This window comes from Rhinatrema bivittatum, chromosome 7 (genome assembly GCF_901001135.1).
Source record: "Rhinatrema bivittatum chromosome 7, aRhiBiv1.1, whole genome shotgun sequence".
Lineage (NCBI taxonomy): Eukaryota > Metazoa > Chordata > Amphibia > Gymnophiona > Rhinatrematidae > Rhinatrema > Rhinatrema bivittatum.
The window spans coordinates 138,570,604-138,592,747 of NC_042621.1; the positions used below are offsets into that span (position 1 = coordinate 138,570,604).

Genomic DNA, 22,144 nt, shown 5'->3' on the forward strand with positions numbered 1-22,144 from the left:
AGTCATGGCTGATGTAGCCTTACACCTGTTGACATAGGGCCATCTAGTAACCTTATGAAAAGTCACTTTTTGTGATTATATTCAACTGCACAAGGAGCTCTATACTTTATTCTGGAGCTGACATTGGTGAACTTCTTACTGTTTTGTGATTCCTGCTCCATTCATAGCCACTTGAAAGAAGCCTGTTCCTCTTGAAAAAGGACTGGTCCAATGCTTGGATCAAACACCGGGTACTATGGGTTAGGTCCAAGTCTAGGTGTCTTCTTCATTTGGCTTCTGGGGTCCAGGTACATCATGCCGATGATGAATTCATGAGGACAAAGAGAGAAGCCTGGGGTATTATAAGCGGAGGTTTACTGTTTCTGCTGTGTGACTATTGAAAGGTCTTTCTGGTAAAGATGGGAGAGAAAAAAATCAGAGGTGCAATTTGCAAGGCACTAGGAAGAGCAGATTCAGATTGCTTATAAGCGGGTTCACAACTTCAGTGCTTCAAGAATCTGTTTATGCTCTTGCCTGGTCCTAATATGGGAAAAGTGTTGCACAATTGTCCATTTCAATTTCCAGATCAATCTAAGTGAAAGAGAGCCTTATTAAAAGAATATTGTGGACTTCAGTTCTTTCATTAAGGAGATCATGGTTACTGTTTTGTCATTTTAAAACACACAATCTGACTGGTACTGTGCAAAGATCTAGTGGCTGCTGCTTACTGTACCCAGTTATGTTATATATCCATTTCGTTGTAGACTGAATAAAGACATGTCCCTCAGGTTCAGATCTCTTCTGATCATTTCTGTCAATCTCACTTTATTTATTTATTTATTTATTTATTTAGATTTTTTTATATACCTGCATTCGAGACAGCAGTCACATCATGCTGGTTCACATAAAACAGGGGTGCAAAGTAAACATAACAATAACAATGGTGCTGAAAAGGCAGTTACATATAACAAGGTGATAAGAACTTGGCTTAGAGGAAGAGAAAGGACAGGTTATTAATTTACACAAGTAAACGATAGGAGATAAGGTCGACCATAGTGTAGATGGAGATTAGGGGTGGCTTGGAAGTATTAGATCAATTGACGTCTGGGAAGGCTTGTATGAATATCCAGGTCTTTAGTCTTTTTTTGAAGGTTGAGATGCATGGTTCTATTCTGAGATTTGAGGGTATGGAGTTCCATAACGGTGGGATGGCTGTAGAGAAAGCTCGGTCTCTTAGTGTGCTGTGTCTGGTAGATTTGGGCGGTGGTACCTGTAGCGAACCCTTGTATGCCTCTCTTGTCGGTCTTGACGAATTGTGTAGTCGGAGAGGGATCTGTAGGTCAATGGGAGCCAGTTGGTGGATGTTTTTGTATGTGGTGAGAATGGCCTTGTATATTATTCTAAAGTGTATCGGTAGCCAATGGAGGTTCTTTAGAATAGGGGTTATGTGGTCCCTTCTCCTGGTATTTGTCAGAATTCGTGCAGCTGCATTTTGCACCATCTGAAGCGGTTTGGTGTATGAAGCGGGAAGGCCAAGTAGGATGGTGTTACAATAGTCTAATTTTGAAAAAATGATTGCTTGCAGAATGGTTCTGAAATCTTGGGCATAGAAAAGAGGTCTAATTCTTTTCAGAACTTGTAATTGATAGAAACAGTCTTTGGTGGTTTTGTTAATAGTGGCTTTGAAATTCAGGCGATTATCAACTAGGACTCCTAGGTCTCTCATTTGTGTGATTGTTGGCGTGGCTTGCTGTGCAGAGGTAATGGGGTTGTTCTCTGAGGCGATGAGCAGTAGTTCAGTTTTGCCGGAATTTAATACCAGGTTTAGGCTGGTGAGGAGGAGTTTAATTTTTTGAAGGCATGTATCCCAGTAAGCCAGAGTTTTTGCGAAGGAATCCTTAATGGGTATCAGGACCTGGATATCGTCCGCATAAAGGAAGTGTTTGAGGTTGAGGTCTGTGAGTAGTTGGCATAATGGTATAAGGTAAATGTTAAATAAAGTAGGAGACAGGGAGGACCCTTGTGGGACTCCTACTGACGACGGGTGTAGAGAGGATTCTTTGTTCTGGATCTTGACCTTGTATCCTCTGTTGCTGAGAAAGGATATGAACCAAGATAGTGCTGTGCCTGAGATGTCTATGGCGGTTAACTGGTTAATGAGTAGGGAATGATTGACGGTGTCAAAGGCTGAAGAAAGGTCCAGTAGGATCAATAAGAAGGCTTGACCTTTATCGAGGCCCAGGATGAGGTAATCTGTTAAGGAGATGAGGAGGGACTCCGTGCTTAGTGTTTTGCGGAATCCGTATTGTGATGGGGATAGGAGGTTATTTTCTTCAATGTAGTTTGAGAGTCGGGTGTTCACCAATTTCTCCATAATCTTGGCTATGAAGGGGAGGTTGGCGATCGGTCTGTAGTTGTTTGGGTCATTAGGATCTAGATTAGGTTTCTTGAGTAGTGGTTTGAGAGAGGCCAATTTTAGGTCATCTGGGTAAGATCCTTGTGTTATTGAGCAATTTATGATGTCTGACAGGGATTTGGCGATGGAGTCAGGAATTGATAGAAGCAATTTCGAGGGGATGTGATCCGAAGGGTGAGAAGATGGTTTCATTTTCCGTAGTATACCTTGGATCTCAATGGAAGAGGTGAGTTTTAGTTCTTCTAAGCGGGTATTTTTGAAGGCGGTCTGAGGTGGTGTTGAAGTAGATGTGATGTTATGGGGCAGCTGAGTTAGTAGTTTGCTTATTTTGTTATTGAAAAATAGCGCTAGTTCTTCCGCTTTAGATTTGGCTTGGTTGAGAGCGATTTCTGATGGGTTTATTTGTGTGAGGTTAGAGACGTAGCTAAAGAGGGCTTTAGCGTCGAAGATTAGATGGTGGATCTTGGATGCGTAGTAGTTCCTCTTGGATCTTAATGTATTGGATTTATATTGGTGAAGAGTTGATTTATAGGTAGATAGGGTGATGGTGCATGTCCCTCAGGTTCAGATCTCTTCTGATCATTTCTGTCAATCTCACTTACGCTACTAATTACAGTAACACACCAGTGAATAAGTGTATATAGCAACATGTGTATTTAAAAATTGCCAGTTATGTTGAATGTGTTAAATTCCTATTGCAGGCATGGCGAAAATATGACACAGACCGAAGTGGCTACATAGAAGCTAATGAGCTCAAGGTATGATGCAAATTCAGTAACTAGAGGAGCTTTCTTCATACATGAAGTTAGGTAATCCACTGGCTCTTAGGTTCCATGGTAAAACACCTTTTGGAGATTCAGTCCATACACTGATGGGCAAACCATGGAGGTGCCTTGTTGAAAGGCTTTATGCAACTTGAATGTCCCAAGCTGGTGCAGCAACATTACTGACAAGTCTGGTCTGGAAGGAGAACATAGTTCTAACCTTCTACTGCTGGAGATCAGACAATGCCCTTGGCCAGATACAAAATGAAGATTCATATGAAAGAATTGTACTATGACAAAACTTAGTTCAGGTGCCTCATGCCCCTGCTACTATAAATATGGTTACAAAACTGTGAAACCTCAGTGGTGTCCCTCTTTAGTAATGGAATAGTTGCCTAAGACTGAGATAAGACTATAGGAATAATTTTAAAAAGCCTTTATAGCACACAGTGGATAACTTACATTTGATCCTCTGCATCTGTAGAAATTTGTAATGCTTTCTCTTATTTCCTATGATTTTTGTCCCAATAATAACAATTAATTGGTTTGGGTGAAATGTTAACATGTTGATATATTGTAACCACTGCAAAAAATATATGGGGCTGTACAGTACAAAGAAAAAGGACAAAAGTGAATATACAAAATAAATGGAGTCCTCTAGTCACAATTTTATATAAAGAAACTTTTTTCTCAAAACCCTAAATATCTTATGCCCTTTCAAATAATCAAAAAAAAAAAAGAAACAAGAAAGCAGCAAAGATGAAAAAGGTTTATTCAATATGTTTGCAAAACAGCCCTGCACAGACTGCAAATCATGCTTTTGCTGTAAATAATAATCATCAGATACCAAAAATGATCTTTCCCACGAAATCTTTAAATGATGCAGGAAAACGTGTACTTAGAATTCAAGTGTACTCAGGGCAGGTGCTAGCTGTTTTGCTGCCCTGTGCAGATGATTGCTGTGCTGCCCTCACCCTCCCACCACCACCAAACCTCCATGGAGTCTGATAGAGCCATTCATGGACTTCTCTTTTGTCCTAACAATAATTTTGTGTCTGAAGATCGTTTATGGCTGCGGCGAGGTTAGAGTAAGGCTACCAGACTTCAGGTGCGCAAATTTGGGACACTTCTCTGTGGAGCCAATGGTAAGCACGCAGTTCATGTGCAGGGAAAAGTGGTTATCTGGTGGGCTGTTCCCATGACCAACTGAGGTTTATCTACTCTCAAATATACCTAGTAAGCACATTTTTTTGAATTTTGAAGCCACTAAATATTGTAATCCCAATGTGAAGCCTTAGGGCTGGGGGGTATGTTCTCTAGAAGGGAATTAAGTAAGCACCAGAAAAATTCAAATCAACAAAGAAACTCCAGCTGTTATCAACATGTAAATTCTAAAACAAATAAAGAATAAGTGACAAACCCCCCCCCCTCCCCAAACAGTATAAATTCTGTGTGGGAGACAATCCTGGTCAGAGACTTTAAACTGGGTCCCAGGATATTTTACATCAGGAACAGTGCGAGGCACCCTAGGTAAAATTTAACAGTCTTGTGCCCTTCCCAGTGGCTCTCTCCATACACAGAAATTATGCATTTATAACAGATTTTACATGTAAAAAGGACATTCGAAGTACAGTCTTCTGAGGTAAAAATATCACTTACCACAACAAGTATATTATGCACTACTTTGATGTCAACCCAAAAACCCTGTCAAAAAAGACACTTGGAACCCATATGGTGTTAAGCCTATTGTAAATATGTAAAATGTGGACTTGGTCCTTAAAAAAAAACATGGAGTAAACTGTATTTCTATTACAATATAGTAAGCCTCCTATATCTGAGTAGCACTAACTGCCAGTACTCAAACAGCAACAACCCTAGCTATGAAAGGGCAACATTGCAAATATTATACCAGTACACCTATAATTAAGAAAACAGAACCAGCTGGGCTATCAAAGATCCCTACACATAAACTACGGTATGCGCTAGCAGAATGCCTCACCTTGGTCACACATTCAGAACACAGATAGACCCTCACTAAATACAGAATAAAGATACCATATAGTATAAAAAGAAACATACAAACAAAAAATGAACTGGAAACTGCAACAAGCCAGATTCTATATATAGTGCAACGGAAATATCACCATTCCCCATAAAACATTAAACAATAAAATTAAGAAATTATAAAACATCAAACATAATAGTAAAACCATACTAATAAAACAAACAAACAAATAAATAAATAAAATTTCAAAACAGCTAACAAATTTAAAAAATCATCTAAATTATTTTTTAATTTTCAAAACACCAATAATATATTTCAAACATCAGACACATCAAATAACACCTGATAATTAAAACTAATAAGGATAAAAAAAAATCCCCTGCTCTCCATACCTGGGAGCTTTTTTCTTTTTTAATGCTTTTATTTTAAAGAAATACACAAAACAGCCTATTGGCTGTTTTGTGTATTTCAAAACAGCTAACAAAACAGCCTATTGGCTGTTTTGTTAGCTGTTTTGAAATTTTATTTATTTATTTGTTTGTTTGTTTTATTAGTATGGTTTTACTATTATGTTTCATGTTTTATAATTTCTTGATTTTATTGTTTAATGTTTTATGGGGAATGGTGATATTTCCGTTGCACTATATATAGAATCTGGCTTGTTGCAGTTTCCAGTTCATTTTTTGTTTGTACGTTTCTTTTTATACTTTATGGTATCTTTATTCTGTATTTAGTGAGGGTCTATCTGTGTTCTGAATGTGTGACCAAGGTGAGGCATTCTGCTAGCGCATACCGTAGTATATTTTATCATGGAAAGTACAAGAAAGTACATTTTACCGTACTTTATGGTATCTTTATTCTGTATTTAGTGAGGGTCTATCTGTGTTCTGAATGTGTGACCAAAGTGAGGCATTCTGCTAGCGCATACCGTAGTACATTTTATCATGGAAAGTACAAGAAAGTACATTTTATCATGGAAAGTACAAGAATATAAAGATATAATCAAGAGAGCAGCATGCAGATGGCAAATAGTTGCCGATAACAAATTGCCCTTACTATGAAGCATATAGTAATAGTCATGTCATTTCAAAATCATTCTTAAAGGACAACAGGCCCTTAAGGGTTATACTCTTTGGGGTACATTTTTTTAAAAAGCGCGAGCACGTACTTTTGTTCGCACACATGGCGCAAACAAAAGTATGTCGGATTTCAATAGATACGCACATATCTTTTAAAATCCGGGGTCAGCGCACGCATGCCCGTTCCCTCCAAGGCCGCCCAGTGACCCGCGCAAGCCCCGAGATGCGTGTATGTCCCAGGGCTTGAAAAAGGGTGTGGGGCCGGAGCCTCTAGGCACAGCGGTCATTTGCCGCTGTGCCTGGGATCGCGGGCCGGCCGTTGGCCAGGGCGCGCAACCTACGCCTGCCCGGATGCAGGCGCAACTTCTAAGTTAAAGGTAAGGGGGGGTTTTAGGTAGGGCTGGGGGGCGGGTTAGGTAGTGGAAGGGAGGGGAAGGTGGGGGGTTGGAAGGAAAGTTCCCTCAGAGGTCGCTCCGATTTTGGAGCGGCCTCAGAGGGAACGGAGGAAGGTTGCGCAGCTCGGCGCATGCAAAGTGCACAAGTGTGCACCCCCTTGCGCGTGCCGATCCCGGATTTTATAAAATGCACTCGGCTGCGTGCACATGTTATAAAATCGGGCGTAGATTTGTGCGCGCCGGGTTGCACGCACAAATCTACGCCCGCGCATAAATTTTAAAATCCAGCCCATAGTTTAGAGGATATGTCAAAAGATACCCCTATCATATTTTATATTTTCCCATGTACATCTTGTCAAAAAAGTTGGGTTTCTCTGCATTCCCACCACATATTTATATATGTTCCTAATGCCCCACAACCCCTCCAGCAACTTGGGTTAGAAGCATTGAACTTAGAAAAAAAACAGGGTATCAGTAATCTCTGTGAAGTAATTTGTATTACAATTCCTGACTTTAGTTGCAAATGGAGATTTTAGAGCTCGAGCCCCATGTAGTCTGCCATTCACTTGGATCTGGGGTTGTACTTGAGAATTTTTTATTTCCAGTCACCCTGACTTAGTCATGGATTAGTGGGGGTGGAGGAGGTGCACAAACTTTTTTCTCTCTTTCTCTCATACACACACACACACACACACAGATATGCTCTCTCTCTCACACACACACATAAACACATGCTCACGCATACACTCGCTCCCTCACATACACATACAAACCTGCTCTCACTTATCTAAGCCCCTCCATCTCTTCTTCAGTTACACTCATCCAGATGGCCTCACAGCCTCCTCTTCAATCAGACTTCAGCGGTTTGGGATCCACTGGAAGCTTGGAGACCTCCTCTTGACTTCAGCTGTCAGCCAGTTGGGGGTCCACTGCTGGCCCTGCAGCCTCCTCATGACTTCAGCTGCCAGCTGGTTGGAGCCCACTAGTGGGCCCCAAGCTGCTGCCTTATCCAAACTTCTGCCCTGTGCAAATACACAGCCCTGAGTGAATTTAGCTCAATACTGGATATCTGATAGGCGCAGATTATAAAATATGCATATACCCACTCCCAATATACAAGTATATATAAGCTTTCATGCGAATACCTGCAGTGCATTGAAAGAGCGTATTTTAATATATAAAACTCAAGTATTTTTCCTAGCTATTTTGTAAACCTACATGCATATATTTTACGTGGGGAAAAAATACAACTGGCTCACATAAAACCCTGATTTATGTCTGTAAGTTGGTATATTTTAAAATTTGCGTGCATAATTGAAATTATCAGTTTTCGGATTCCTCTTCCAGTTTACCCAGTCCTTCTCCAGATCACCCAGACCGTCCTAGTTCTTCAGCCTCAACTCCCACCAGTTCACCCAGACCTCGCACCCAACCAATAACTGTCAACAGACCTGTCTGATATCAATTGCGCGGGATAATTAGCAGGTGTAAATTGCACAAACAAGTTACCACATGTATTGGCATAAGTTCCTTATAAAACAGCAACTTAGTAGGTAAATCTTGGCTCCGCCCCTGAACGCCCCTGTACTGCCCCTTTTACTCACATGTAGATGTGTGAGCGAAAGCAGAAATATGCACGAATGTTAGATGTTTATAAAATAGTGTGTATGCGTATATGGTAATTTTTATGCAAGCCTCTCTTTGAAAACTGACCCCTGAACAATTCCTGTGAAAAATGGCAATTCTGGAACAAATTTCTCAGAAGGGTAAACCCCCAATGCATTTCAAGTGCTTCTCACAAGGACAAATATGTATTTCAAGGGCTCCAACAGGGTCCACGTTTCACCAAGTAGGCTTCCTAAGATAGACATCAAAAAAATACAGTGCCTCATTTTGAAAGACACGGCAATGGTCATATCATTTTTCTGAAACAGAGCAAATCACATAACAGAGCCATAGTCATGATTACTTTGAAAAATCCTTAAGCTAAATCTTTTTTATTCTGAAGTCCTCTCTTGCTTTCTTCACAAAACACATTGGGGTCCATATTCAGGGACATTTAGCTAGATAACCTTTGAATTATCTGGCTAAATGGTGATTTCTGAATATTTTTTACACTTATCCGGCTAAAGTTTAGCTGGATAATGTACAAGCATTCTGGGGGCATTCCAGTGTGGAGTTAAGTTATCCTGCTAACTTTGGTCATGCCCTAGAGTAGTCCTAATGTTAGCTGGATAAGTTTATCTGGATAACTTTAAGCTTATTGAGTATACTCAGTGGTGCAGTTCTGCTGCTGAATATTTTGCCAAAGTTAGCCAGATAAGTTTATCTGGCTATATTTTCAATCTAGCCAGTGGTTGAATATTACCCCCATTAACTGTAAAAGCCTCCAAACATCTAAAGATTATCACATGCAAGGTAGCTACTTACAACAGCAACACATGGCACACAATAACCAAAGCCACAAGTTCACTCTGAACAATACTCCCACCGGAACTAATCAATAGCTAACAAGAGATTAAAAAATAACCAATCAAAGAGGGTTTTGTGCCTCAAACCCAGAGCACACTGGCCAATGGCTAATGAAAACCCTTTCAGCTCTGTAGCCAATCGTCATATGCCCTATCAAAAAGTAGAAAAATGGTATTCTCAGGGAAAAAAAAGCAAGATGTTGTAAAAATAAAAATACAGCTCAATGATGATGCAGAGCAGCTTTTTTTATTTTTGCCTTCTCGTTTCACTTACTGAATTTTTTGAAAGGCCATAAGATATTTAGGGTTTTGAAAAAAAAAAGTTTTCTTTATGTAAAAATTTGACTAGAGGACTCTTTATGTTGGTAAATTGTCACCACCAGATATTAAATGCTGAATGAAGAGTCTTAATTTATCTTTTCTTACAAACGAATCAAGCATTCTTTTTTCATGAGAAACATTATGATTTTTAAGGAAATAGAATCCAATTTTATTTGAAGAATTTCCTATATGTCTTTTTGCTCACGTACCCACCATACTGGGCTATTTCTCTTTGGAGTTTTGTCCTCTTGTAGTAATGGTCCTGACTGAGAGCTGTGTCCCCTGGAAAAGATGCCCTTTATTGAGAGCTGTGTACAGCAGACCTGCATCTTGTTAAGAGTTATGTTATCTGACAGAGCAGCTCCTGGCTGGGAGCTGTGTGCCCTGAAAAGTTGTTCCTGCTTGAGAGCAGCTTCTGATTGGAAGCTGTGGCCACAGATAGAGGAGTAGCTCCTATGTGGAACTTGTGTCTATTGGAAGAGAGGCAACTCCTGGTTGGGAGCTGGGTCTGCTTGAAGTTATGTTGGTTGGAAACTGCCCCCTTGCTAGACTTTAGTTTGGGAGCCGTGTCCACATTATATACCTGCTTTCAGTTAAGAGTTGCATCCCCCAACTGCTCTTGAGTCAGAAGCTTTGTCCCTGAAAGGCAGCACTCAAGCGAATGAGGTGCGACCCTTGGAAGAGCCGCTCTTGGCCACAAGTTGTAATTCCTTTCTATACCTGCTTCTAACTGGGAGTTGTCTCCACTATGAACTGCTCCTGGCATGAATGGTTCCTTTGGCCCCCTTCTCTTTTCCTCTGCTTGCTATAAGGAGGTAATTTTAAAAGGAGTTACATATGTAAATGTAACATACCCTTGTAGCAATTAAAAAATAATAATTTACGTGCGTAAAGTGCTTTTACACATGAATATTCTTTGGACAATTCAATAGCATGTATAGTAGCAATTTTCAATAGCCCAATAAAGTGCATTTGCATGTGTAAAACCTATTTTTTAATAAAAAAATCTGGCCCTATGTGTGATAAATAGGATGTGCATTTGTTTCAAACAAAAGCTAAAGAATTGATAAATGAAGCCATTTTTGGTTCATTCCAAAGAGAATGAACCAAAAATGGCCGTTCATGAAAATACTTATACATTTTTAGGCACTTTTGTTTTCAGGAATAAAAAGAAAGGGGGGGGGAGAATGGAAAAAAGATCTCCTGCTCCCAGACGAGCTTTGGGGCTCAGGCTAAGCTCAGCTGGGGCCCCTCCGAGCATCTGCCCACTGGCAAAATTGAGCAGGGCTCAGGCAGATAGTTGGGTCCCTCCAACCCCCTCCCATCACTTTCAAAAAATCACTGGTGCTAGGGTTGGGGACATGGACCTCCCTGACCCTCACTTACCGCTTTCTGTGGGCACAGTGGCGGCGTTGTAACGGGCAGGAGTGATGTTAAAAATGGTGGTGCTGGCCCTTCTGAGTGGCGCCAAAGTGATGTCACTTCGTTGCCTCTCTCAGGTGCAGCTGGCACCTTGTCGTACAGCTATACAGAGGTGCCGAAGTAATATTTCAGCACCGCTTAAGGGGGCTATTTTATTTGCATTTATTATATACTGCCAGATTCCAAAAATAGATCATCGCAGTTCACCAAATACCATTCATACTCATAAATACAGATATCTCATAAAACAAACATACATGTTTGTATTTTGCCTGCTGGTGACATCATACATAGGGATAGCAACATTCAAACCAGCGCACAGGCGCACATGTGTATGCATTCTTTAGCCCACACCCAGGGACGCGGCTATTTTAGAACATACATTATCAAACAGCCTGGCCGCCCGCACACGCGTGCCCAGTTTTAAGTGGATGCTCGCCTGTGAGCACAAAAGCCGCTTCGACCGTGTAAGTGGGGAAATTTTAAAAGGGATGTGCGCCGCCACTATTGCCTGTTTTACCAGTTCTTCCCCAGTTCGCCCAGTTGCCCGCAAGGTCCTCCAAACCCCTTAGTTTGCTGGCCTGTATACCCTCCAGTTCCTCAGACACTTTACACCTCTCCGAAACGGCTCGTATTTTGGGGGGTTTTGTACTTAGACGCCATCCATAGCAGAAGTAAAGTTACGCGGCAGGTGCTGGATCACAGAAGTATTTATGCACGAATTTCTGGTGAAAGTCCCGAAACGCCCATGTACTACCCATGCCCCGCCCATACCACGCACACACCCCGCCCCTTTTTGAGAAGTTCCGAGATGTGCGCACAGCGGCATTCAAGGGCGCGTCTGGGAGGCTTTTAAAATCCACTCGGCGCATGAGAGGCCAACATATTTGCATATCTCTTAGTTTCAGTGCGCGTCGGGTTTTTAAATTCATCTTAAAGATTTTTGAAAATAGTAACTTAACATTTATAATGGATAAAGAGGTGACTATTTCTAGTTACCATGTGCACTTTCAAAATGCTGCCCAGTATACAGAGAGCACAAAGAAATTACTCTTACCAGCTTTTCTGAGCAAGATACATTTAGCAGTTTTTGAATACCCCATTCCCATTTCTAAAGGGAGTAGAGAGGACAGGAGTGAGTGGCATCGCTCCTTCCTGTGCCAGTGCCACTGCTGAAGTCCCAGAAATTGGTATGTAGGGATCAGGGAGGTTCCCGGCCCCAGGGATATTTGAAGGGGGACGGTTTGGAGGAGCCTGGCTAAGGCCAGCTGAGTAGACCCAGGTCCTGTTCAATTTTTAAAGTGGGAGGAGGCTTCATCTGGGTCCGGCCAGGCCCCCAAGATTGGGACAGGAAGCATGCTGTGATGTTTGTTTTGGGGGGGAGTATTTTTTTTTGTTTTATAAACAAACTGAAAAAAAAAATTAATTTACCTGAAAAACATAAACCCCTTTCCTTCTCCCCCCGTCCTGAAGAAATGAGAAAACACACCGACAGAAAAATCTATCCTTAGCAATAAGTAAATAAAAAAGAACTGAAACTGATGGAGAAGGTACAGAGAAGGGCTACCAAAATGATAAGGGGAATGGAAAGACTAAACAGGTTAGGACTTTTCAGCTTGGAGAAGAGACGACTGAGGGGGGATATGATAGAGGTGTTTAAAAATCATGAGAGGTCTAGACGGGTAGATGTGAATCGGTTATTTACTCTTTCGGATAATAGATAGACTAGGGGGCACTCCATGAAGTTAGCATGGGGCACATTTAAAACTAATCGGAGAAAGTTCTTTTTTACTCAACGCACAATTAAACTCTGGAATTTGTTGCCAGAGGATGTGGTTAGTGCAGTTAGTATAGCTGTGTTTAAAAAAGGATTGGATAAGTTCTTGGAGGAGAAGTCCATTACCTGCTATTAAGTTCACTTAGAGAATAGCCACTGCCATTAGCAATGGTTACATGGAATAGACTTAGTTTTTGGGTACTTGCCAGGTTCTTATGGCCTGGATTGGCCACTGTTGGAAACAGGATGCTCTGCTTGATGGACCCTTGGTCTGACCCAGTATGGCATTTTCTTATGTTCTTATGTTCTTACTGTTATTTAAATATATTATCTTATATTTCATTCTGCAAGGAGATTAAACTGAACAATCCTCCATTATGAAAGCAAGTGTTTTTTCTTCCTTTTAATCTTCATTAATACCAGAAATCAATACAGTATATGTACTAATTGATCTCCTGTGTGACAGCATCTAAAACTGTATGATGCACCCAGACGCCTGAGACACCTTTAGTCACCCATCGGACGACTCTGCTTTCATATTCTTTCATTGCAGTGTCGCTCGCCGAACACTGCGTTGTTGCATGCTTGAGCGTATGGCATCCAAGGGAGGACTGTACTAAGTCTGGGAGGGAAATTTCTGGCAAGGGTCTCTACATATATTTCAGGACATTTTGTAATAAGTCAATTCTATCTTTCAGGATTTCCTGTCAGATTTGTTAAAGAAGGCAAACCGGCCATACGATGACAAAAAGCTGTTGGAATACACGCAGACCATAGTAAGTCTAAGCAAATCTATCTACGGTTTTTTTTAAAGTGTTCATCATGGTCATGGGGCACGTGAATGGGCCTCCTTGTGCAGTTCCCTCTTTATCTACAATGATGGATCTTCTGCTGCCTTCATTCCCAGTCCTGGCAATAACGGCCACTTCCTACATCACCCTAGGAAGACTTTAAGATCATGAGCTAACTCTTGTGGCATTAGGCGGCAGGCCCATGCGGTCCTGCTTTTACCACAGTGCACGCATGGGCTTGTATCTCTCATTTCTCTAGGAAGAGTAGGACTCTAGGACCATAGACAATCCAACAAAATCAAACTTGGCTTGTTCAGCCCCCGGCAACAACTTATCCAACTATCTTTTTTGTTCATTTCAATACTTGCCTTTTATTATTGGAGCCAACCTCCATCATCTTGTCTCACATCTTTTTCATATTTATTTTAAGTCATCTATTTTGTATAACATTCCACTGACTCATTTTCTATATTAATTTAAGTTTATTTGTATTATGGAAGCAATAATGTGTCAGTGGTGGATACTAGGATTTTGAAATCCAGTGAAACCAATGCAATTCTGATTGGCCTGGTCAGATTATCTGTGTTTTGTACTCTTCCTTTGTTCAGTCCATCAATCTGAACAAAGGAAGGAAACAGGCACCGCCTTTCTCGAAAAAATTTGCTGTTCCAAGCAAGCTGATTTCTCATTCAAACAACAGACCTGGCTCATTCAGTCGAAGACAGAGTCATCCAATCAGCATTGGAATCATCAGCTCAGTGTGCTGCAGCGGTCAAAAGAACAAATAGAATGTTAAAAATTATTAAGAAAGAGTCAAGGTTTTGCCTGCTATGCAGGCTCATTGTGCCCTGGTTTTACCTCCCCACCTCCCCACCCTGTGTTTCCCTCACAGTTTTGCCATTCACATCCTCACTGGTCACACTACACCTCAGCCAGCTCAATACCTCAGTGCCTCTTCATCGAGTCACCTTGGCTCCTTGACCTAGCCACCTTGTCCTTGCTATCCTGTCTTGCCTTGCAGTCTACTCAGGCCTCCTGTCTTGCCTTGTGACCTAACTGAGCCTTCTGGCCTACCCTTGCCTCCTTCCTTGCCTTATGGCCTCTTTTGACCTCTTTCTTTGCTCTGTGGCCTCCCGGGACTCCTTGCCTTGCTCTGTGGCTCTCTGGGCCTCTCTATATTACCTTATGGCCTCCAGGTCTGCTGGGTTCTCCTGGCCAGCCTTGTGCCATGTTGGACTTCCCCGTTTGCTATTTCCTGTTCTGTCTAGTCCAGTCCTGTCCTATCGTTGTCTCAGTCCTATCTTGGTTCCTGTCTTTGTGTGTATCCTGTATCCAGCCCCAGTCAGGCCTTGCATCCAGTTTGTATTTGTATCCAGCCCCAGCTAGTCTTTGCAGTCCGTATCTGTATCCTCCCCTAGTTGGTCCCTGCATTCATTATGTATCTGTATCAGCCCTAGTCGGTCCCTGCATTCAGTATGTATCTGTATCCAGCCCTAGTCGGTCCCTGCATTCATTATGTATCTGTATCCACCCCTAGTCGGTCCCTGCATTCATTATGTATCTGAATCCAGCCCTAGTCAGTCCCTGCATTCAGTATGTATCAGTATCCAGTCCCAGTCAGTCCCTGCATTCAGTATGTATCAGTATCCAGTCCCAGTCAGTCCCTGCATTTAGTTTGTATCTGTATCCAGTCCCAGTCAGTCCCTGCATTCAGTTTGTGTCTGTATCTGACCCCAGCCAGTTCTAGCATTCAGGCTAAATCTGTATTAAGCCCCAGCCCAAACTCTGTGACCAGTACTTGTGACCAGCTCCCATACCTGTATCCAGCTCACAGCCTGCACCATGATGTACAGCTGGAGAGAAGCCCTACCAGCACCCAGAACCCAAGAGCTCAATCTGCAGGGGAAGAGGTTGGATAGGTAGAAGGCAAGCTCCAGTCCTGCCCTGCATCCAAGGCCGGTGCAAGGATATTAGGTGACCTAGGCAAACCTTCTGCCTTGCGGCCATACCCCCCTCCCAGTGCAGGCCTCGGCTCTAGCCTTGACCTCATTCACTCAGACAGGTCCTCTTTCTTACACACACTTAGGTTTCCTTGTCTCATTCACACACGCACCCTTACACAGGCACCCTCCATCTCTCTTATTAACACCATTGCTCTCTCATACACATACAATCCCTCTCAGTCACACAGACACACATAGAAGTGCCATTCATGGACCACAGAGACTCTACTTCTCTCGGCCATGAGCAGGATGGGCGCTGCTTGAGGCCCGCCAAGTGTCTGTATTTCTCGGCTGCGAGCAGGATGCATGTCCGCTGAGTTTCTACTCCTCTTGGCCATGATGGGATGGGCTTCACTCGCAGACCCATATTGCTGCTCCCTAATGGCTAGTGCCCTAAGTGACTGCCTAGGGCACATATTGGGATGCGCCGGCCCTGCTGCATCCCTGTACTGCCTCTGTGTGGGTGCTGTCTGACTCCAGCCTGCCAGACCATGGCAGAAAACAATGGTGAATAAAATGAAGAATGTGATAGTACCGGTTTATTGCTCCATGGAGAGACCGCACCTTGAGTACTGTGTGCAATTCTGGTCATCACATCTCAAAAAAAGATATAATTGCACTGGAAAAGTTTCAGAGAAGGGTGACCAAAATGATAAAGGGGATGGAATGACTCCCCTATGAAGAAAGGCTAAAGAGGTTAGGGCTGTTCAGTTTGGAGAAGAGACAGCTGAGGGGGGATGTGATAGAGAGCTATAAAATCATGAGAGGACTGGAACAGGTAAATGTGAATCAGTTATTTACACTTTCAGATAATATAAGGACTAGAGGGCACTCCATGAAGTTAACAAATAGCACAATTAATCTCTGGAAATCATTGCCAGAGGATGTGATTAAGACAATTGGCATAACTGGGTTAAAAAAAAAGGTTTCGATAAGCTCCTGGAGGAGAAGTCCATAAACTGCTATTAATCAAATTGACTTGGGGAATAGCCACTGCTTATTACTAGCATTAGTAGCAAGGGATTTAATTACTGTTGGGGAATTTGCCAGGTACTCGTATCGTGGATTGGCCATCTTTAGTTTTGTTATAGTCCATAATGACAAGTGGTTTTCTTTCCTCTCCAACTATTGTCATGTCATAGTGCATTGTTGGTAGCAACATAAATCTTTAAGCTTTTCAGGTGAGTTGAAAGCTCAATGAAGACCTACTGTGATGTCAGTGGGTATTGTTAAGGTTGCCCTACGATGTATTGCTGTGCTTTGGAAGGAATGAAACAGCCTGACAAATCCCCACACTTTGTTTTGCCCAGCTATTTTACAAATCCCATTGGACCAATGCTATATTAGGTGCCAGATTCCCTTCCTTGTTCTCTTGTTCAACTGTAGTGCTGAGCCAATGTACTTCTGGGGCCTTCTTGACTTTATTTATTTAATAAGCTATCAAAATAACCAAATAACTCTAATCCCTGCTGTGACTGTTTTATTCAAGAAATGAGGCCTTTGTTCAGTCAGTGACTTGCTCTAGGCATAAGAGGAGAAATTTCAGTACCAAGTTACTATTCTGTGGAACATATGGAATCAGAAAAGATCCTTAAGTACTTAAGGATGCAATCAGAGGCCAAGAAAATGTGACAGAAAAATAAAGAAATAGTCCCATCAGCCTGCTTAAAAAGAATTGCCAGGAACACATTGATATGTTGCCTATATATATTACATCTTATGAGCTCCAGAAAGAGTCTCTCTTTGGCACACTGCAAGTATAAAGAAGAGCACTGGCAGTAAACTTGAGACCTTGACATCGTTCCTAACATGCCATGGCTTATGCGCAAAGCAAACCCATTTGGAGAAACTGCTCCCAGTGACAGCAATAAAGAACCAAGTTCCTGCAGCCTGCGAGCTCATTTTCAAAGGGAGATGCCATGAGGAGCCTGGCATGCATTTGTACCCTCATGCTTGGAAGCAGATGCAAAGTATGCAAGATATGAAAGTGTATTTTCACTTCCTGACCTAACGCCACCCTTTTCTTTGTTCAAGTAAAAGCAAATACTCTGAGAAGCTGTGTATGTACTTTTATCAACATACCCCGGGATGGGGGGCGGGGAAGAGGAGCTTGACTACAATTTTCAAATCATGTTTTTATGTGATTAAACATGCATTTTATCTACATAAACACCTTTATTGCCCCCATAAGGCCCGTGGAGGGATGGAAAACCACTAATGTGTCTTATCTTTAAATCACTGAAGAAACAATCATATACCTAATATTTCTTCGTGTAGTAAAGGCAAAGCGAATATCTTTTGAGAAAACGGGGTGTAATTGTAAGGAACCTCTGGTTCCTTACCAGAAGGAATGTACTATCTAGCTGGGAAGGTTCAGAGAGAATTAGTGAAGAGAGGATTGAGTTTGACTCCATGTGGGAGCTGCAGATGGTGTGCTCTATCAGTATATAAACCCCTGCCACCAGCTTAGGGTGTGAATTTTTGTTGTCGATTCTTAGTTGGGTTTCAGTTACACTTCAGTGGATGTGCTTTGTGCATTTTTGGTTAGATTCTCTTGATCTGCCCTCCTTGGGTCAACCATTTGACCTATTTTGGCTTATTTACTTTTTTTTTTATTCATTTTTGGAAATCTTTCCTGAGAGAGTCTTGGTATCCCTTCACAGAGGACATGGGGAGGCCCTGTCTAAGGTTAGATCCAGGGCTAGGGAAGATTCTGCTGCTCGCTATTTCACTTCCAGTGGGTAGATCAGTTTGTGACCCAATGCAGAGGAGTTTCATTTTTAAGTTGTTTTCCCTCAGTGACTATCTTCTCAATTGGGAGATAAGGAATGATTTTCACCCTTTGTTTTGTTTTTTCCTTCTTTTTGAGTCATAATCATTTTTTATTCCTTTTGGAACTGAGTGTCCTTTTACCAGGGACCCAGTTTCTAAACCATTGGGAGAAAAGGTGCCTCACCTAGGAAGAGTCTGAAGAGTGGAGGTTTTCATCAAGGAGAAATGGATTCCTGTCATTTGCAAGAGGGAAGGAGTTGAAGGTAGTGTTCAAGAGTTATTTTTCTACTGACTTGAGCGTGCTGCACTTGAGAGAAGAGTGCTCACTGGTGCTTTCAGAAGGAGATCTAATGAGAGGGATGAGAATTGGGACTTGCTGTGTTCTGATTAATAATTTGGGTATAAATTCTAACCATTCTACAGTGGGGAGAAGATTGAGATAAAACTGGGAGTTGGAAGAAGGATTATGCTTTCTTCAATTTGAGTATTTGAAAGGAGAAGGAAATAAATTGTTAAGGAATTGGCGTCCGTAAATTCAGTTTTTACTAGAATAATGAGGTAAAAAGTTTATTAATCTTTATCTTTCATTATTGTTCATCAACTTTATTTAACATCTTAGTGCTGTAAACAATCCAGTCAGTTTAATCACCTCTCAGTAAGGAAGTTGGAAACCACATTGCTTCTCAGTGTGATTATTGCTGCTATAGACTGTGGAGATTATCAGTGCTATTTACAGGGTCTGAACCAGATCTGTGTACGTTGGTTAATGCAAAAGGGCCTTAAAGTTATGCTTCACCCCACAGGGAGCCCTGGAGCTCAGAAGTAAAAGCTATCTATGAAGAACTGGTTGCAGAGAGGGTCTATTTTATGTCTCTGTGCCTCTGGGGACAGCATCAGGGTTCTATCCCACCCAGGGGTTACATCATGAAAGAATATTGCAGTATTTTATAACGCCACAAATCTCTTTTGCTAACATTCTTTTGTAACAACAACCGTCGGTTCACAGGAAAATACATTTCTCACTGCATGAAAGGGATAACTGCTCTTCAAAAATCTTTTTACTAAGGACTGGGACTGTAATTTGAAATTAGAACAAACTTCTGTAAGGGGGTGCTAAATTCTGCCCCTTACTAACATTACTGGTATGGCAGCAGTGGCCTCCACAAGCCTGGTAGCCAGTAGTAGGTCTCAGAGGTTTCTACCAGACGCTGTCCCTGTGGAGATGTTAGTGTAAGCAGGTGTGATACGTATGTGTGCCACTCCCAAATGGGAAGGGGTTTGAGTAATAGGACTGCTCCCACGTGATGCAGGAGGAGTTATGAAGTAGGATTCCAGTAGCTGGAGTCTTAGAGGCACCCACAGAATGGTGACAGTGGGTTTTATCCCTCCAAAACGGAAGATTCTAGGAGAAGCTGTTTATGTCCAGGGCAGGTGGCTGGGACCCAGGGACAGGGCTGACCAAGCCTTACTGGGAAGAAAGAGTCTAGGAGTCCAGGAGAAGGGATTCCAGTCTGCGCAGACAAGAAGAGGTCCGGGAGGGGAGATGAAAGAAGATACCTGATCCCCGTCTGAGAGAGGCTTTGTTAAAGTGTGTCCAAGGAGGATTAGTGTTCGTGGGAGTTCTTGGGCAAGGAGACTATGCAATAGGAGAGAATTTATGTCGAGTTCCTGTTTGGCAAAGGAGCTCAGCCAAATGACCAAAGCTATGGAAAGTCAAAACGTTAGCCTGCCCTACCAAACAGATACTAGGAATAGACCCAGGTGAGGAAAGATCCCTGCCCCATGGAGAAGACCTGAGGGGAAAGGATGGATTCATTGATAGAGACCATTTATTTTGGGGGCTGCATTTTGGATTTGTGTTGCAGTATACTTTCATGAAAATATCGTTGATGTCCCTTTTCCAAATCATAATCTCATCTGCAAATGCACCCTGTAAGTTGGCCACATCTGGAGCCCTGGTAGCACAACTGGCTATCCTCTTTGTTTGTAAATAATTTTCACTGAATAGAAAGAATTTTTTGCATTAAAAGACAAGTTGATAGAGTCTGAAGGAATCCATTGGTTTCTTGGACATTGTTGCAGAGTTTCAGTGAGAGTCAGTTTTGGCATCACCACTTGTAAAATATTGATTCAGGTGGTGTTATGCTCTGCGGACTGCAGGTCAACTCCGCGGCCCACTGCCCCTACCTTCCAATCGGACCTGGCCGTGTGGTCTTCCGACACCGCACTCTCCCTGCTCCTGGCGGGCCCACTTTGGTGGCCTCTGCTGAGCGCAGCAAGGAGGCACGCCGCTCCTGCTTCTCTCTTCCTGATGCAGCAGGATGCTGACGGAGCTTCAGGACAGGGGCCGCCTTCCTCCTAGCCTCAGGGTCTGCCTCCTTAGGTGCGCATGAGGCTGTCTCCCCCACTTTTAAAGGGCCAGTGATGGTAATGGTCCAGCAGCGCCCTCTTATGCCATCATTGGAAGAGGCCTATATAAGGCCACCTCTCTCCTTCCTCCGGTGCCTTGGCAATAGGTTGTCTCGTGTAACAGAAGAGAATTGACCTGCTTGCCTGTTCCTGATTCTTCTTCTGGAGAGTATTCCTGCCTTGGGTTCCTGTTTCCCTGCGTCTGGTTCCTGCCTTCCAGGTCATGTTCCCTTTCATCTGTCTCCAGCGTCTTGTCTTCTCCACCCTTCTTGTTCCTTGCTTCTTGGATTGGTCCCCTGGCTCTTGACCTCGGACCGGCTCCTGGCTTCTCCTTGGATTGACCCTCTGGCTTGACTCCGGCTTGCTTCCTGACTCATCTTGATTGCTGCCTGCCCATACACCTGCCTGAATCACAACTCCGCCTGTTCGCTGCTTGCCTAGACCTCTTCCCGAACCTGACTCCGCGTGCTCTTCCTGTATTGGCCTATTTCACTTGCAGCTCGTCGGATCTTCATCTACCAGGAGGCCTACGCCTAAGTCCAGCTGGCCCTGGAACCCAAGGGCTCAACTTAAGGGGAACGAGGGCTTGTATTGGTGAAGCTCCAGCTGGGCCTCCACTACAGTTCACTCCACCTACCGACGGTGGGGACCGGCAGGGCTCCTTCCTCCAGGTTGCGCTAACTCCCCCTCAGTCTAAGGGTCCACACTTCCAACAGGTGGACATGCAAGCTAGATTTTTTATTTCTTTACATCTATTAGCAGTAAAAAGCTTTTAAAGCAACAATGTACTTTAGCCAAGACTGCAAATAAGTGATCATAGTGCTACCAAATATTACCCCAAACTAGATTTAACAACCCTTGCAGACACAGTCACTGGCAGTCACAGAAATCTCACTTATCAGTGACTTAGCAGTTTGAAAGGTTTGTTTCTTACTTTTCAACTGAAGACGTACAGGAAATATTCACTTCATGTGGGGAATTCAATGTAACAGAGATTCATGTACAGAAAGCAGATTGTACACAAGTTGGACTGGACATGTTAACAGATTTTTTTCCATTGTGCACATATGGGAAAAATGCTTAGTACATAGGCTCCAAGGTTAGAAGTTTGACAGAAAGCACAACAGAGAGAAAAATAATATTAATGTAATGAGCTGCTTGTTTCTGTCCCTGCAGCTGCGAATGTTTGACTTGAATGGAGATGGGAAGTTGTGTCTGTCAGAGATGTCAAGGTAAGAGTCAACACACATCATCAGCTGCCTCTGTAAGCATTTGCGGGGAAAGAGGAGAGGGCAAACAGTATTAATGGCTTCCCTATAACCAATCAAGATCCAATCTCAGTTCACCCAATTTCGTGTTTTTTGATTATAGTAATTGCAGTCCCTTGTTGGACTTAAGTTACCAGAGACACGGGACTGTCACAGATATATAGTGGTAATACCAAAAAGGTAACAACTGAGCTTCCACTGTAAGTTAAGAAATAATAAACCTGTTAAAAGAAACTCGGTTCCTGCTGGTATGAAGCCCCTCAGAAACAAAG

The 22,144-nt window shown here is 42.6% G+C and overlaps 1 protein-coding gene across 1 annotated transcript in view; it reads left to right on the forward strand.

Annotated features, from left to right (window-relative positions):
- CALB2 (calbindin 2) overlaps window positions 1-22,144 on the forward strand; it is a 147,662-nt gene that overhangs the window by 85,505 nt on the left and 40,013 nt on the right. Inside the window, exons 5-7 of the mRNA XM_029609236.1 lie at window positions 3,097-3,153; window positions 13,328-13,405; window positions 21,781-21,836. Coding sequence (XP_029465096.1) covers window positions 3,097-3,153; window positions 13,328-13,405; window positions 21,781-21,836 — 191 coding nt within the window. The remainder of the gene's footprint in view (window positions 1-3,096; window positions 3,154-13,327; window positions 13,406-21,780; window positions 21,837-22,144) is intronic.